Source organism: Crassostrea angulata, chromosome 2 (assembly GCF_025612915.1).
Source record: "Crassostrea angulata isolate pt1a10 chromosome 2, ASM2561291v2, whole genome shotgun sequence".
Classification (NCBI taxonomy): Eukaryota; Metazoa; Mollusca; class Bivalvia; order Ostreida; family Ostreidae; genus Magallana; species Magallana angulata.
This window is the reverse complement of record NC_069112.1, coordinates 51,460,418-51,479,215: the sequence shown is the minus strand read 5'-3', so window position 1 is coordinate 51,479,215 and position 18,798 is coordinate 51,460,418. Positions and strand designations below refer to the sequence as shown.

The following is an 18,798-nucleotide window of genomic DNA, read 5'->3' as shown; positions in this document are numbered from 1 at the left end:
GTTATGCTATAAGACACGCCCATGTTGTGTCACTCATGTTTTATAAAGTTATTGGGTTTTAGGGTTCGAAATTGATTCGGTATGTCATCACAGACAAAGACAGTTGAAAATGTAAAATAAATACATATCTACAACTTTCACGGTAGGAACGTTTCAGTAAGAGGTATTTTACAGCAGCATAGTCCAGACGCCAGAACTTTGATAAATTACGTAATAGGCAGTAAGTCCTACGGACATCAGGCATGAATCTCAAAACAGTGGGGATCGCCTCTTTTCCATCCGTCAACAATACAGCGCTCTCGTTCTATGCGTAACTATTTATGAGAAAATACACAAGTAACTTGAGTGGGCGACAGGTGAAATGAAGAATTATGACTCGGGTTGAAAATTGACCTGGCGGTCAATTTTCAATATTAAATTCTGAGACAAATGTGTTGAATAAAGACCCAAGTTGAATATTGACTCTCATCGTGGAATATTGATCATGAAACCTGTTCTAAATCAAACAGCAAACAAATACATATTCAAAAAGTGATATCATTAATATCTTTCAATTCAATAAAAAAAATCACAGTTTATTGATATTTGTTCTTTAGATTATTGTGTTTAAACATGAGCATCTTGAGTTCTATAATATTAAACACTCATGAAAACATGAAAAGTTTCACTGATAGGGCTCGGATTATCAGATTAACCCTTTTTGTATGTAACTATATTTTTACTGATACAGGTATATAAATGAACATTAAGTGTACAATCGCCAATTTTTCTGATATTTATTTTTTTTTAAAATAGATTATGCCTCGAGGTTGTATTGGACACCTCCATGTTGTGACGTACTTTCTATCGAAATCAACAATAAAATCAAGCATGAATAGTTTCTTTCCCAAAATTGTCATTCAGCAGCGTAGCCCAGTGGGTTAGAGGGTCCACTACGGGTCTGTAAGTTAAGCATTCGAATCCCGCTGGGAAATTAAAAGTTTTACCTTTCCAAAAAATTTAAAACGTATTTTGTAAAATTTGAAAAATTTAAACTGGTTGTGGAAGTATTTTAATTATAATGTACATTTTATCATCGACAGGTGTCCCATACCACCTTAATGTGAATAGTATATTTTTGTTGGATTATAATGAAGCTTATAATGAATGCTCGTCATTTCAATCTTAAAATCTTAAAATTTCTCTTCGGAAAATATTTTTATTGGATCAAAACTGTGCGAACATTCAATAAGTTTGATTCAAATTTTCTAGAGAAGTGTTTCTCATTTCCTTCACAATACATGTTGTTTCTTGTTTTGAAAATATTTCCCCAATACGATATCTTCAGATATAAAAAGCTCCATATATGAAGGAAGCAATGCATTCTTTGAATTTGAAGGTTTTTTTTTTTTTTGGTTTTTTTTTTAGGGGGGGGGGGGGGGGGTTTATCATGCTTCGATATTGCTCACTGTACGCGTAGCTCTTGTGAGTATGTACGGTAGGTCTGATTTGCAGATGAACATCTGTATGCGTAGCTTCGAACATTACAATGAGCTAAAATACTTATGTTGACTAAAATTACGTTTTGTAAGACTGGTTTTTTTTTTTTAGAAAAGGTTAAAAAACTAATTAGGAAAAAAATTGGACACAAATGTGTACAAAAAAAAACAAAGCCCATTAACTTGGGGATGTCATCTACTTGTTTTTATATAAAACACCCCTGCGAATGTTATTGTCATTTAGATTTTAGAACACGTGGTTTTATTTGATCCTTTCTGTTTCGCAGTAAAAATCGTGCCTCGTGTTTATAGTCTATTTTGGAGAATCTAGGTACTTGTAGTCAAATATAAATTCTAGAGGTTTATAGATTTTAAACTTAATCTTCATTAATTGGTGGATAAAATGTGTTTTAGAAATAAACAAGACAATACAAAAAATAGTTTTTTTTCTGCTGTTGCGACAATTAACATGCGTTGTAGAGATCGCCTCTAAGAATTAATTTTCGATCCGCGCCTGACCTAGTAATAACATCAAAGTTTTTAGGCAAAACATTCACCCATTATTTTTTTAAAAACATGATATTGCACACCACAAGCATCAAACATGGCTATGATTTTATTAAGCAACCCAATGTTTATATTATCAACCACTCTACACGTGGTTGAACACGAACGATAACTCTGTTCAGAATATCATCGTTTAATTTAAAAAACCGCTAGATGGTGAAATAAGACATACATCTTAAAAGATGTTGATGTTTTAACATAAATCAAGATAGAATATGATATGAAAATCGACCAGTACTTACGTATTTTGAGAATATTATCCGAACACTTATACTTCCGCTCGAAATTTCACAGGAACTAAACAAATCTCGGTGAAGTCTCGTGAACTTTCATTCAAGCACCTCTGGATTTATTACATACTTAGCAACGGTAAAGAAAACATTCCGAACACATTCGCAGGGGTGTAAAAGGTTTTGATATCAATTGCGTATACTGTAAGTATGTTATATATAAAGTTTCTAGTTCCACTTGTCAGTATAAATACTTAAATCCAAATACTTGTACTAGAACTCCGCTTTTAAATCTCATTGATCTAAAACCTATATAGTTGTTTTCAAAATAGCACTCGTGTGAATATGACAGCTATGTAAAAGGATGTGCAAGGTCGATTAAAAACTACTAATCACAAAAAATTTCAGCAAAAATATTTGTTTTTCATCATTGAAAATTTTTGAATTGATGAGTTCATTCATACAATGGTCATTCTATTGAGTTAACTTACTAGCTGATTGTATTTCGTACATAATAATCAATGTGACCTTGGATATTGATTGTCAAAAAGTTCATTGAAATCATGTTGCAAAAGGAATACAACTGTTTATACTTGTGTATGGTGTCCGGATAGGGCCATTTGCGTTAGCGCGACATCGCGTTCAGGTAAACGAGACATCGCGCTAACACACAACACGCCGTCGCGCTAACGCAACTTTGCATAACACGCCGTCGCGCTAACACACGACACGCCGTCGCGCTAACGCAACTTTGCACAACACGCCGTCGCGCTAACGCTACTTTGCACAACACGCCGTCGCGCTAACACACAACACGCCGTCGCGCTAACGCAACTTTGCATAACACGCCGTCGCGCTAACACACAACACGCCGTCGCGCTAACGCAACTTTGCACAACACGCCAGTTTATTACCATAACGTATTGAATTGTGAAGGAAGTTTTTTTACATTCATTAATCAATTCATTTGATAAAAATCTTCGACTGTACGCAGAGCTACCTCTTCTATTTGTTAATTTGCTTCGACAAACAGAGCTGCCCATAAATGTACACTTCCGTTCCTACACTGTGCATGTGGTATACGTTTTTTATAGAAGGAATCGTAGAATCAGTGGATCGGTATATATAAAGTTCCTTCCATGATCTTGTCTTAAAGTGTTTGACTCCACCTTTATCAGACATTTTAAACGTTTAGATAGAGTTCCTTCCATGATCTTGTCTTATGGGTTTTGACTCCATCTTTATCAGACATTTTAAACATTTAGATAGAGTTCCTTCCATGATCTTGTCTTATGGGTTTTTACTTTTACTTAATCTTCATAAGACATTTTAAACGTTTAGATAAAGTTCCTTCCATGATCTTGTCTTAAGGTTTTTGACTCCATCTTTATCAGACAATTTAAACATTTAGATAGAGTTTCTTCCCTGATCTTGTCTTAAAATTTTTGACTTCATCTTTATCGGACACTTTAAATATTTTGTTCAGACATCATTTATTTGAAGAAAAGAGAGAGAGAGAGAGAGAGAGAGAGAGAGAGAGAGAGAGAGAGAGAGAGATTTCATTTTTAATTCACTAAATAATATGTTATCGTAAAAAGTTATGCACATTGTAATAGAATCCAACAAAGCAGTTTCAGTCCACGTACTACACCTGTCAATCAAATCAGCCCGCGAGCTGCACCACGTGCTCTTTCCGTGATAAAGTTTTTCCAAGATTGAAGAAAATAGAAAAATGTTTTACAATAAAGTATTTTAGAGTGTTTTTTAAATGTATATTATGACTCTTACACACCCTATGTGTGAAAGTTGATTTGTTTATATACTACGTTGTTTGAGAAGACAACTACACGTGTAAAACCCGTCTCTCTCTCTCTCTCTCTCTCTCTGAGTGTAGATTTGTGTGCGAACAATATTCTGAAACATGAACAGATCCAGTTTGTTTTTAACATCTTTCAAGTCCAGTCCAGTCATTCCCATTTCTTTTCCATCCAATGATATTTTTTAATTGAGATTGCTTATCAAACTTGCAGAGAGTCGAGGATCCCCCTCCACCTTTTCCCTTACCTTCTTCGAATTTCATGATAAATATGTTTAAGCCACATATACAAGTTATATACCATTGGATTTGATAAATTCAAGGCTTTTAAAAAAAATTTGTGCTGGGCATATTTGAAACACGGCAAATTTCGGCCAACAACTGAATGTTATGAGTGGTGCCGTATATTGTCGGCAAGAATCGGTACCAATCAAGTTGAAGGACGTTCTGTGGCGAAAAAAAATGCATACTTTAACGTCTGCTTGAGAAAGTTTCTGTAACGTGAAGGTGTCAATAATGCAAGATTACACAGCTTTTGACTTGGATCTAAGTCAAGCTACTTTCCGCCGCTCCGTTAAACATTGAGTGGAGAAAAACCTACACTGTAACATGGGCCCTTTGAAAATCTTTCAACAATCAACATATATCTAATTTAGTGGCCTTGTCTTATCTAAATGCCTAGGAAATAAGTATTTTGTTTCTAATTAGCCCTTAGGGTAGCTCTATGTACATGTATATTGATAAATGCATTATGCTATCGTTTTCAAGTTTTGTTTCTCTGAAAATCTGGCGGAATATTGATAATGTACACCAATTCTACCTCAGATAATTTGCCATATACAGTGTACATGTATCACATTTTTCGAATCCCCTTGCACTGTGTGTTGACTGGTTGGTTTTGTGTTTGTTAAAGGAAGGAGAGGGGAAGTGGTGGCGGTGGAGGAGGAGGGGGGGGGGGTTGAAGGCACCTATTTCCTCCCTCACAAAGACTCCTCTCATAAATGCACCACTTTGTTGTTAAATTTGTATTTCTAGATACAAGTAACAATGAAAAAGAAATGAACCAAATTTACATTATTTGCACCTTAACAATTTTTGAAGAGTTATCTTCCATTGATGAAAAAGATTTTTTTCCCCAAAAATATGCGGTAAATAATTCATTTCATAGTTTGATAAACTTCAGATTTTATGTATATTTTTATACAAGAGATTTTCATGAACTTCAATTTACTTTTTACAATAAATGAACAACACCTCCGCTGCCTATAGACTTCAATGTTAATGTCAAATGCAATTAATTGACAATAATGAAAACTTTGTACATTATCTTTTCATTAAAAAAAAATGAATTTCAAAAACAAACAAAACACTATAGTTTTATATCTTTAATCAGAGAAACATACATTTACATTACAAAAGACAAACTTACATGTACACAAAAAATCAAACAAAACGTACACGCATGCACCAGACAATTCATCCCATGTATTCACATGAACCATTCAAACAATTCTAAGAGCTTGGTGTAATTTCTCCCATCATCCCTTAACACCTTTTTTTGAGATATCATGACGTTGGACATCATGCAATTTACCGTACTCAAAATAACGTGCGATTTAAAAGATCTTTGTATAATAACTGAAGTCAGGTGATTTAAGCTGTTTCCCCTCAATGTCTGAAATGGTAACACAGCTGTACCAGCTATTCTACATGTATTTAAAAGAGATCAAATTCATTGTACCTCCACATTTATGCCTTGCCTCTTTAAATTTTAAAATACCATAAAAACGAATATACATGTACATGTAGTTAGCCCTAAAGAAATTGACATTTAAAAAAATTACAGAATATATGTAAATATACTACGCCTTTAAACAATTTAATTAATTTTCATTAATATGGGAAAATGTGCTAATTTAAAATAGACTAAACATGCATAAAATTCTTAATTTTTAACAACTTCTGGCAATTCAAAAGTTACTTTGCATACAAGTGAAATTTATTTTGTATCTTTAGGTATGCTTTAAGGAGACTTAATGGTCAACAAATTAACCATCAAATCTACCTTAAAACAATGATACTTTTGGCCAAACTAACATTTAGTAAATAAATTACACTACAGGTACTGTGAGCAAGCTCACAAATGAAACCCCCCAACCCAACCCACTAAGAAAAGATAACTCAATTATTTCTGTTTTAAAATTAGCAGCTCTACAGTTTTTCTTACAGTGTCCTTGAACTTGCACAATTGACTAAAGCTCAAGGTTAGGACGTATTTACAGGTCACAAGTAATCTTTGTGTCAAATTTTGATCATTTTTCCATTACAAGTTATGGCCTCAACAGGAATTATGTATTTTCATTAAACAATGACCTTAAACTTGCACAACTGATCATGGGTTCATCAAATATCCTCAGGCAGTAAGCAATCTCTGTGTGAAGTAGGAGCTTCCAATGTTTCTCTACATGTATATGAAAGATAAAAAGCATACACAAATAACGAAATTTTTCTTCCAATGACCTTTGATTTGCCCAAATGATTTTAGGACAAAATCATGACATACCGTCGGGTCATAAGCAATCTCTGTGTGTCTTTGTGAAGTAAGAACCAATGTTTCTCCATAAGAAAGATATAGGCTGGACACTGGTTTTGCACTTTTCCTTCAAGTAACCTTAAACTTGCTTAAAAGACAGTAGGTCAAAATCATAACACACATAAGCAACATTTGTGTGAAGTTAGAACTTCCAATGTTCTTCCATAAGAAAGATATAAACTGAACAGGATTGCACAGATGGATGGACAGACAGACAGATGGACAAAGTGATTCCTATATACCTCCCCCCCCCCCCCCCAAAAAAAAAACAAAAACTTTGTTGGGGGTGTTAAAAAAATTCAAACATTTTAGCTTTAAAATTTGTGCATTTTCCTATATCTTTATACACAGTTCTTCATCTTAAGGAGGTAACTATAGCCTACAAATGGCCACGGCATCTAGCCCTATTAACTTTTAAAGTTTCACCAGTATTTATATATTATTAAGGCGGAATTCATTTGATATCTACACCAAGTCCACACACAGTCCAATTCAAATTGTTATGCTCCAACCATTGGGAATTGTTTAAGTTGATTTAAGTCATAACAATCTGGTACCTGTTGTAAAGAAATACCATTCCTTACATCAAACCCTAGCGACAGTTGAAAGGCCTAATACATTGTTAACAGAACAATGTTTTCAAGATAGAAAATCACTTATTAAAGATATACAGCACAATAAAAAAAAAATCAACTGACTTCAATTAGAAAAATCACTCTGCCTCTTTTGTTCAACAAATATTCCAAATCTTTCTGCTTTTACTTACATTTAAAAATTCCACCCCCCCCCCCCCCTTTTTCATCATTAATGAGATGCACACTGAACTCTTTGACCTCCAGGCATGTCCTCGTCATCGTCCTCATATGCCTCCCGCCGGCGCTGTTGTTGATATTCTTCCTGATTGAACTCCACTAAATCGTGTTCCTCCGCACCGTCTGGAATAATGGGCTCCTTCCTGGTGGGCAGAATTTTCTCCAGAGACGGAATTCGCTCAGTCTGGATATTTTTTGGAAATTTCACATCAAATTTTATAATCAGTCTTCCTTTTTCAAACGGGTTTCTGTGCATGGGCATACCTTCGTTCATCACACATTTTATATCGTTAGGTTTTATGATTTCACCTGGAAAGATAGAAAAAGAAGAGATATACGATTAAAGTTTTTTCCATAAAAACCAAAATGGATTTATACATATCAATCTTCTTCTATATTTTAAGAGACTACAGCTACATTTACCGGTAATGTTATCAATCACTATATCTTGGTCTTTTCTTCTAGGTTTTGAAATACATTGTCGCATATACAAGCATTATTATCTTCTTATTCTTATATTTAAAGTACAGTTTAAAGTACAATGTACGGTGACTAACGGTATATTAGAAAGAATAATTAAGTTGCGTATGTAAGAACTTGTACTGTATCTGATCTAATAGTATGTTTTTATGATATGAAATACCTTCAAATCAAATCTCAATCAGAAAGAAAATAAGAATATAAAATCCTGACTATTCTAAATAAATGCATGTCACTCACCCCTTCCTCATTGTTTATCTTTAACCAATAAAATACTTTCTTTGGTGATTCATGCGGGACATGAAGGTAGCGACATTGCAGGAAAAATACACAACCCGTGTTAACAACGAGTTATTCAATTCTTTTTTTTAAATGAATCATTGAAGAAAGCATTTTAGTTTTTATATTTACATCTTTCATTGAACAAATTATTGTATTGATTGTAAAGAGTAAGTTAAAGTAGAAAAATTATTGTTAATGTGCATCAGTACTTTTGATAAAACAAATGGCCAAGTTGTCTTATATGGGAATGGGAGTCTGTAATCATCATGATTATTTTGTGCATTGCCAGTCTGTAATCTTTTAATGTTGCTGAAGGTTTTGATCTAATGATAAACTGGTTAGAAATGGATCCTGTAGATTTCAGCCCTGTCAGTTTCTATAGAGCAATGAATCACAATCCGTTTTCTCAAGAAATACTGGCGTGCGACCAGTTCTAGCCGAGTAACATTTCTCCCCAGTACATTGTGACATCGTTTTTCGTCTATAGTTTTATGTGTTGATAAAATGACGTCACAATGTACTGGCAAGAAATGGTACTCGGTGAGAACTGGTCCCATGCCAGTAGAGAAAATACTCAATAGATGTAAATATACAAATGTAACATCCTATGTATAGAGAGTAGTATTAAGATTATGAACTCTTCACAAACTGTGTCATGGCATTGCGTACAATCGCCGTACATACCTGGTATTGTAGAGATGACCAGCGTGCGTTTGTCCAGTGTGGTGATCGTCCTCTGGAGGCCACAGAGAGCCTCCACAAGGTCAAGTTCCAAGCTCATCACAAGGTCAATGTCACGGCGCTTGAAGACTTCGTGGGGTTTCTCGTCCAGGATGATGATGATGTCACCGGCCTCCAGCCCGGGCTCCTGATCTCCCTCCCCAGCGAATCGAATGTTCTCACCATCCTTCATTCCTGTGTAAAACGGGTGCACTGATAATGTCTTTTTAAAAAAATATCTCATTTAATATGGAACTTTTAAATTAAATGGGTATTGTAATAACCAGGGCCTCACTGTATGTTCTATCATGAGGAAAACATCTTTTTTTTAAAACTTCAAAAATTATTACTGTATACAGGGCCTGCGGTTTTATTTTGCCCTTTCACCATGGTTGTTGGGGGCGAATAAAAGCCTGGGAAAATTGAAAACAGTTTTTACATTATTGTATTAATCAGAAAGAGTATCTATCAATCAACTGTGTCTGAACAAATTTAAGACGGGTCAAAGGTCGTGTAAAGATGACCTCCTATCGATACCTGTCACACCCTGATGAGTGTAAGGAAAAGGGGGGGGGGGGGGGAGGGGGTTTAAAAAGTCTGATGAATACATGATAGCCCATAGTTTGGCAAATTATTATTTTTTCAAGTGAACCTCTGAATACTTACCATTATCTAAGAGAACCTCTGAGCACCTACCATTATCTAAGAGAACTTCTGAACACTTACCATTATCTAAGAGAACCTCTGAACACTTACCTTTATCTATGTGAACTTCCAATATCTTTCGCTCTCGATTCACCTTCTTTCCTTGGCAAGTCTTACACCGGAGCTTGGGGTTGATGGTCTCTCCCTTTCCGGAACACTCAGAACACATGGTCTGCATCTGTTGGACCATTCCAGGTGCAATCTGAGCTACTCGGATCTGCACCCCAGCTCCTTTACATGGTTTACATTTCTCTACAGCTCCCTCCTTACCCCCACGACCTACAGATAAAAACAAGGAATAGCTAGGAATTTTATCCAATAAATCAATTCAAATCTTTGAGGAGGAAGTCTGTTCACTGTCCAACTAACCTATATATTCAGAATTGAGAGGAGACATAAAAAAAAAATACAACACAAATATCCTCTTCTAATGAAGCTGATTTAAACAAAATTTATAGAAATGAGTATCTCAGTGTTCTAAGCTATTTTTAAAAGGGATTTAGATTAAACCAGCAGAGCGATAATGGCACAAACCTTCACATTTATCACAGATAACGTTCTTGGACAACGCAAGTTTGCGAGTGGTCCCATTGTACAGATCCTCTAAGCTGACCTGGAGCTGATGAACCACGTTTTTCCCCTTGGATGGCCCCCTTCCCCTCCTTGAGCCTCCACCTCCCCCAAAGAACATGTCGAAGATGTCGAAGGGGTTGTGGAAGTCTCCCCCCGACCCTCCCCCCTTGATGGCCTCCTCACCACCCTGGTCGTAGATGTCCCGCTTCTTCGGGTCCGACAAAACTTCATAGGCCTGGCTGATCATCTTAAACTGGGAGATGAATACGAGATTATAGTTACAATGTATTACACGTAAGAAAAGTATTGTAATCTAATAATCAACTTTCTTGTAAACTACAAGAGATATATATTCACCAGGGGTTTTTTTTAGGGGTCGTATGGGGCTTGTATTCGGTCCCATTCCCAATTATAAACATAGGTAATCATAGATTACTAAGCTCACCGAGACGGAGCATCACCCTTATGAGACATCAGCTTCATAAGACCACCTTTATCATTTTATATGAAAATCATACTTTATGATCTTGGATATTCATGGATTCTGTTTTGACAAAATATCGTATATCATCTGATAAATTTTTTTATGATAATCATATGTTCATATGTTAATCAATACAATGATATAAAATTAAATATTGCATCATGTCATATTTCTAATATAATATATATCATATAATAAATAAAATACCGTAATAAACAATAATGAGATTTGATATTGTAACGTATGATATGACATTGTATTGTGTTATACCTTATTGTATTTGATAACATAATACAATATCATAAAATATAATACAATATAGTATCATATTACAATATCATATTACATAATACATCATAACACTGAAACATGATATTATATTGTATAATATAGAATGATATTGTATTGAATGACACTGAAACATATTCGATACATTATATGATATTATATCATATAATACAATATAATTTGATTCCAACATTGTATCTTATCAAATGATACAATATTATGTGATATGGTAAAATATTATAAAATACATTATTATATTATACATATTGCATCATATGACACAATAAAATATATTACAATATCATATAATACAATTTCATGTGATATGATAATATATCATATAAACCAATATCATATCATACAATATCGTACGATACAATATTAATATAATATTACAATATCATATAATACAATTTCATGTGATATTATTCTATATTACTGAAACCAATATCATATTATACAATATTGTATGATACAATATTATAGAATATACAATATTGTATCATAATACAATATAATATTTTGCAATATCTTATGTAATTGTATCATGAGATAAAATAATAAATTAAAAATACAATATAATATTATACAATATTGTATCATAATATACAATACTATACATAACAATATCATGATACATAATCATATCATAAAATATCAAAAAAATTGATACAATATCATATCGTATCGTATAACTTTTTATAATATAACATATGATATCATATTGTATCATATCAAACAATATTGTTTCATATCATACAATACTTTATCATAGGAATCATGTTATATCATTTATCAACAAACACATCTATCTATCGAGCTGGTTTGAGTGAGGTAGGAGATTTCTTTAGCATCCTTGATAATGGAGATCAGGCTCTGCTTCTGAAGCAACCTCTGCATTTAATTTATAATAAAGTTAAATCAACTATGCAAGCTATCATCTATAAAACATGTGACCTGTTCCAAAAAACTAAACCTCATCCAGCATCCGAAACCTATGGCTCAGATTCAGCATTCAAGCCCATCAGGTGCATTTGTATCATAAGACGCATCATCCATGCAATTTTGGTGAAGTTTGGACCAGTAATAACTAAGATATCATCATCAGAGGGCACTAGCAATTAAAACCTTAACTTCCTCCAGCATCCGCAACCTATGGCTCAGATTCAGCATCCATGCCTGTCAGGTGCATCTGTATCATAAGACACACCATCCATTCAAGTTTGGTGAAGTTAGGACCAGTAATAACTAAGATTTATTTTTTAGCATCCTTGATAATGGAGATCAAGCTCTGCATCTGAAGCTACCTCTGCGATTCATTCATATTACAGTTAAATCAACTATGCAAGTTTGAAATAGTACTATCATCTATTAAACATGTGACCTGTTCCTAAAAACTTAAGTTTATCCAGCATCCGAAACCAGACTATGTATTCAAGCCTGTCAGGTGCATCAGTATCATAAGACACACCATCCATGGAAGTCTGGTGAAGTAAGGACAAGTAGTAACTAAGATATCATTATCAGAGGGCACCTGTTTCAAAAACTTTATCTAACCAGCTCTTAAAACCTTAACCTCCTCCAGCATCCGAAACCTATTGCTCAGATTCAGCATTCAAGCTTGTCAGGTGCATCAGTATCATAAGACGCACCATCCATACAAGTTTGGTGAAGTTAGGACCAGTAGTAACTAAGATATAATCATCAGAGGGCACCTGCAACAAAAACTTAACCAGCTCTAAAAACCTTAACCTCCTCCAGCATCCGAAACCTATAGCTCAGATTCAGCATTCAAGCTTGTCAAGTGCATCAGTATCATAATACGCACCATCCATACAAGTTTGGTGAAGTTAGGACCAGTAGTAACTAAGATTAATCATCAGAGGGCACCTGCAACAAAAACTTTAACCAGCTCTAAAAACCTTAACCTCTTCCAGCATCCGAAACCTATTGCTCAGATTCAGCATTCAAGCTTGTCAGGTGCATCAGTATCATAAGACGCATCATCCATACAAGTTTGGTGAAGTTAGGACCAGTAGTAACTTAGATATTGCTATCAATGGGCACCCGCAACAAAAACTTTAACCTGCTCCAAAAACCTTAACCTCCTCCAGCATCCGAAACCTATAGCTCAGATTCAGCACTCAAGCCTGTCTGGTGCATCAGTATCATAAGGCACACCATCCATGCAAGTTTGGTGAAGTACAGACCAGCAGTAACTAAGATACTGCTATCAAAGGGCACCTGCAACAAAAACTTTAACCTGGTCCAACAACCTTAACCTCCTCCAGCATCTGAAATTTAGGACCCAGATTCAGCATCCAAGTCTTTCAAGTCCATAAGTAGGTCCAGATGCATCATCCATGCAAGTTTGGTGAAGATAGGACAAGTAATAGCTTAGATACAGGACCTGCAACAAAAACTTTAACCAGGTCCGGACGCCGACGCCGACGCTGACGCCACCGCCGACGCCGAGGGTATAGCATAAGCTCTCCTTGACTTCGTCTCGGTGAGCTAAAAAGTAAGTGTTTTTCCCAATTTCATCACAAAAAATTTGAAAATTTGAAGAAAAAAAACGTGTCCCGAAGTTTTAAAAATCTAAACCGCATGCTCCAAATAAGGGCTGCCATATTGTTACTGTCAATCATGTCGCACAATTTAAAGTCTTACAGAAAAAAATATATAAAACTGGATGATGCAAAACTGGTTAAACCCATTTACACATCCTCTCTAACAATGCGGTTACCAAAAGTGAAACTCAATTTTGTGTTATTTGAAATTATTTAGAGAAATGTAAGGTATGACATTTTTCCCAATTTCATCCAAATGTCGCTATTTTTCCCAAATGGAAAGGCCCAGGCCCTTGTTTTTGGGACCTAAAAAATCCCAGTTCACTGCAGGGCTCTCTCACCACTTTCAGGTGCTAGGGACAAAAATTACCTATGGAAAATCAATGACAATTCAGAGAATATTGGGAAAATCATTATACATGTATTTTTATTTACTCATTCTAATTTTTGTTTCTATTGATACAGTGGTCTTTTATTGGCCTAGGTAAAAGACAATCCAAAGCAGTGAACTGACACTAAGCACTATATAATGGGTTGTTATGATAACACTGCATTCTTCTGTACACACACAGTACTGTGTGATATAGATGCTCAGGTACCTTTATTGGACACTTGATGGATACAGTAATGTACTCGCTGATCTTTTATCTCAGTTTATCATATCGATCCGGGTTAAACACTCACAACTACATATTGTGAAGCAATCTAACCACTTGGCAAAGAGACTATCTGATAAACAATACTATAATAAAAGAACATACTAGGTTGCGTTACCGAGTTTCTCACCCTCCCCGATTTACATCTGGGTGTTGTGACACGGAGCTTTGATTGATGCAATGCTAAGAAACTGACTCATTTTGACTCACTCACAATCTTAAACAGTAAAATCCAATATTAAACATTTTTGTTGTTTGTTTCGATATATTAATTGATACATAAATTTCTCAGAGTAAAACACTGTCATGTTGTGGTGTGCCATATGACACAATTTCCCCCAACATAATTTTCCATTCTGAAAATGGAATTTTTTTTAACGCTCTTTTTTTTATGAAGGCAATCTAATCTTAAATACTTCCTTGGTTGTCTACATGAAAACTGGGTTATATTTTAATGAGAGTTAGGACCTGATCTAATTCTGACATAGGTTAACAAAAAAGATAATATTCAGGCACTTTGACAAGCCTCTAGACTCGTTTTCAAATTGGTGTTAAACAGATCGACACACCTGACAGCATGCATGGTCTTACTTTTTCTGGTTCATCTGGGTTTTTGTCGGGGTGGTACTTGAGTGCCAGTTTTCTGTAGGCCTTCTTGATCTCATCAGCTGTGGCTGTGGGCTTCACCCCCAGGGTGTCATAGTAACCGGTCTCCTTCACCATGACTCAGAACAAGCTATATCTATAAAGGCAAGGTAGTCAAAAATGACCAGCACACTAATCTTTATGTTTAATACATACTTATGATATAGTTTTCCTTTATATCAATACTCCCAAGGCTGTGTGGTGCACAGAAAATTTTAATGAATTGTGATTCTTAACTTAACGTTCCACCATTTTGTTTCCAGCTTGAATGATGTGCCAAATATAAATTGACCAGATAGTTTATTTGTTTGCCACTCTCAAATTTTAGTCGTTTGTCCCTGTCATCTCCACCATTTTATATAGGGTTATATAGGAAATAGGGGGCTATCATTTTTAATTCCATATGTAAACAAGAGGCCCATGGGCCACATTGCTCACCTGTTCAACAGTTTCTTGTAGCATTCTATTTCATAGCATATTCTATTTCTATTTCAAACTTTGAACCCCTCTCTGGGGCCCGAATGTTGTGTTTGTAGTTGGCTTTAGCAATTTAGATTCTATACTATTTGAGGATCCTTGAATAGTAATCATAAAACTGTAACAATGTTCATAAACTTCTTAAGAAGAAGATTTTAAAACATTTTCCCTAAATATTCTATGTTAAACTTTGAACCCCTCTTTAAATTTAAATTTAAGTTTAAATTGTGACCCCTGGACTACTACTGGGGCCCCCAGTAGTACTCCAGGGGTCACAATTTAAACAATTTAGAATCTACAATCGCTAAGGATGTTTGCATAGTAATATCCCTCCGCCTGACCACCCAAGACGCAAAACTTTTGGCACGGGCGAGCAAATTTGTTTGTATGAGTGCCCAACTGGATGTGGATATTTTTTTAGCTAAGTGTACAGGTATATAGTATCAGAATCGGAATTTTGAGAATTTTTAACTGATTTTTGTCACACTATTGCTTTCCTTGTATGGTCATTTAAAAAGTCAAAACAAGCGTTTAATACACGTAGACAATGCTTGACATGTGAGCACGGCAATGTAGAGTCCCCAGTCATGCTCTGAATAATGCGGGGTAATCTCAGCAATATTCGCCAAGACTGAAAATTTTTGACGTATGTCTCTTCCGAATCTCCGATCAATTCAACACAAAGGCATTAAGTAAAATTTGCCCAAACTTCTTTTGGTTCTGATGTTAGAAGTTAGCTGAATTAAATCAACTTTTTAATTTGAACATCGTTTTAATTCCCTATCAGCATTAATTGTTAGTTTCCTACCATTAAATGGTTTAAATCCCACAAAATATCTAATGAACTTGTTTATATTCAATTCATTTCAACAATCAGAGATTCGGAAGAGACGTCCGTCAAAATTTTACAGTCTTGACAAATAACGAAGTTAATCTATTGGAGTTTTACTGTACTCATTTTTGAACTTTCAGAAAAAATATTACGAAAGAGATCGTTTTTTTTCCCCCTGAAAGCTAATTTTTGATGGGATCGAGATTTTTTTTTGGTTTGGGATCGAGATTTCATCGGGATCGATATTGTGAGACAACAACTTCCTGTCTAATATGGTGCGAAAAAATGTTCACATTGAACTGAGGTTCGTGTTCATGGCCTGGTTTAGTTTGAAATTTGTTCGTGGGGTGGTAAATGCCGAGATCAACAACTTAAAAAGATCAAACTGTTTTGTCAGACTGATACATAATTAATACATGTCAATGTGTTGCAAGTTAAAATGAACCTGTCACTCGAGCATCCAAAACACAGAATAAAATGAAATTCTAATATCATTTTTTTAAAAAGAAAGTTCACATATTCTAAAGCAACATTGTATAATGTTGATGTATTTGCTTCCCAACCTCTGAAAGTACCGGTAAACATTTATATATAGCATATCTTATTTCAACTATTTTATGTGAAATTTTGTTTCCTTGGTATTAACTAAGATTAAATTAATTAAATTGTAAACTATTTGTACCTAGATAAAAAGTTTATATGATACAACTGTAACTAAAGATTCTTTTCATGGTAAATGGTTTGATCCCTTTAAAATGACAAACGAACATTGCTACTTGTGATATCAAGGCTGTATGTTATACATATTCTATTGTAATATTTTTGTGAGGCCTAAGAAAAAAAATTGTGTTTTTAGGGTAACACTGATGAAAAAATTAGGTTAGGTAGGTAAAGATTTTTTTTATTTTATCATGTTTTTTTTTTGCATAAGGGCACAAATGCCAATTTAAAATCCTCAGAATGTTTGTTTGTGTCATATTTAAAATCTGGTTTTTAATGGAAATAATATGAAAATCACAATCGGATAATAACAGACATCTAAAAATGGTAGGATCGGGGCATTTTTGTAGGTTAGGTCGGGTTACCCTAAACACACAATATTTTTTTTTAGGCCTGATATGTTTCACAGATAACAAACTTTTCACATGCTACACTTCATGCAGTTACACACCCCCATCATAAAGTTGCCATTTCTTATATTATTAGAATAAAAATAATGTCAAAAACATGTTTTAAAAAAATAAAAATTGACGAATATCATGACCATGTCCCTTCAACCCTCACAACATCAAGTTTCCCTACACTTTACATAACATCAAGTTTTTGACTAATAAACCTACAGGCCTACGGACTATCTGGCCTCGGACTAATGAACCTTCGAACTATAGACCAATCCACACATTACAAATGTTATGTCCCTTGGCCGCCATGTTTGTGGAAAAACCCATACATTCCTCACAGTTGCCTTTGTAGTTTAGAGGGTTGTAACTTTGTCATTTGACAAAAATCCGTTTTCAATGTAAATTTTAATTGCCCCAAGTTGGGGCAACCCACACATCGAAGGAATAAATGAAATTCCTAGAGATTACTTCAGAGGACGCCCAAATATTTGGTTGCTTAAAGAAGTGAAAGTTGCTTTTTCCCATTTTGACCTTTGGGTTGACCCCGCAAGGGGGGACAGCTTTTGCAAAGTGTGGATTGGACTATTGGACCTTCGATTTAATGAATCTTCTGGTTACTGGGCAGACCCCTTGTTCATCATTACGAAACAGAAACGCGGAAGAAAAAATCGTGGATTTCTTGACCATAGTTGTTTTGCAGATATAATGTACTGATGTGTGTGAATCTAGACATCATGGAAAGTGAACCCCCAATAAACATGATAAACCTTTTATGCTCGGCTTAAATTTTAGATAAAAGCCTTCAAGACTGGATTAAGTCCAAATATCAACCCCTAACGAATATTAGTCCACATGTCTTACCAGACCCGCTCATGAATAATCGTTCAATGAAAATTCATAACAGTTTCCCGTTTCGCACTTACCGTTTGTATTTATAAAAAGTAAAACGTTTTCTCAACCGATATATTCGTTACAAAGGACGGTTATCCGTTTCTATGTATGAAATGCTAAACAATCCCTGATAGATCTAGATAAATCCTTAGATCATTGCAATGTTGATTCTCTTATTACCGGAAGTAGTGTGGAAACGCATTTCAATCAAAAAATGATTAAACTATGATGAATGAAACTGGTGTAAATTTATGCATTTTGAGTGTGTTATTTGCAACAAAAGACTGTGAAATAAAGATTTACCCTTTTTATTTTATTATAATTTAAACAATCTGATTTCTTCGGACAATAATTACATTTATATTTGAAATTATAACTTCAACGTGTTTCCGTAGAAAAACCAAGTGAATGTAACGATTGATTTGATTTGCTAAAGAATTTCTAGAAACAGATCGACGCAGTCAGTGAAACGTCTCTTTTCATTGGTTAATGCATTCGCTATTAAATTTTATAAGAAGTTCGGTGCTTCCGAAAGGGGGGGGGGCATACATGTGCATGAGTTTTTTAAATAAGTTTTT

At 34.7% G+C, this 18,798-nt stretch overlaps 1 protein-coding gene across 2 annotated transcripts; it reads right to left on the bottom strand.

The window, feature by feature from the left end:
• Window positions 1–5,461: 5,461 nt before the first annotated feature.
• LOC128173190 (dnaJ homolog subfamily A member 1-like) lies at window positions 5,462–18,411 on the bottom strand. 2 transcript variants are annotated; one of them, XM_052838913.1, is made up of 6 exons: window positions 18,253–18,411; window positions 14,846–14,996; window positions 10,218–10,509; window positions 9,735–9,962; window positions 8,943–9,173; window positions 5,462–7,805 (listed from the first exon to the last, which is right to left on the bottom strand). In XM_052838913.1, exons 2-6 carry the CDS (start codon window positions 14,975–14,977, stop codon window positions 7,489–7,491), a joined length of 1,200 nt encoding a protein of 399 aa, XP_052694873.1. In that variant the 5' UTR covers window positions 14,978–14,996; window positions 18,253–18,411; the 3' UTR covers window positions 5,462–7,488. The 2 variants fall into 2 exon arrangements, with proteins under 2 accessions (XP_052694873.1, XP_052694874.1); XM_052838914.1 differs by having other exon boundaries at window positions 14,846–14,990.
• Window positions 18,412–18,798: the final 387 nt, after the last annotated feature.

Bases quoted from the DNA above. Each gene is read 5' to 3' on its own strand.
- LOC128173190 (XM_052838913.1), bottom strand. From the start codon at position 14,977: ATGGTGAAGGAGACCGGTTACTATGACACCCTGGGGGTGAAGCCCACA. The intron at 9,963-10,217 runs GTTTGTGCCATT...TTTTATCTGTAG, and splicing joins TATCTGTGATAAATGTGAAG to GTCGTGGGGGTAAGGAGGGA. The intron at 9,174-9,734 runs GTAAGTGTTCAG...CGTTTTACACAG, and splicing joins GGAAGTTCACATAGATAAAG to GAATGAAGGATGGTGAGAAC.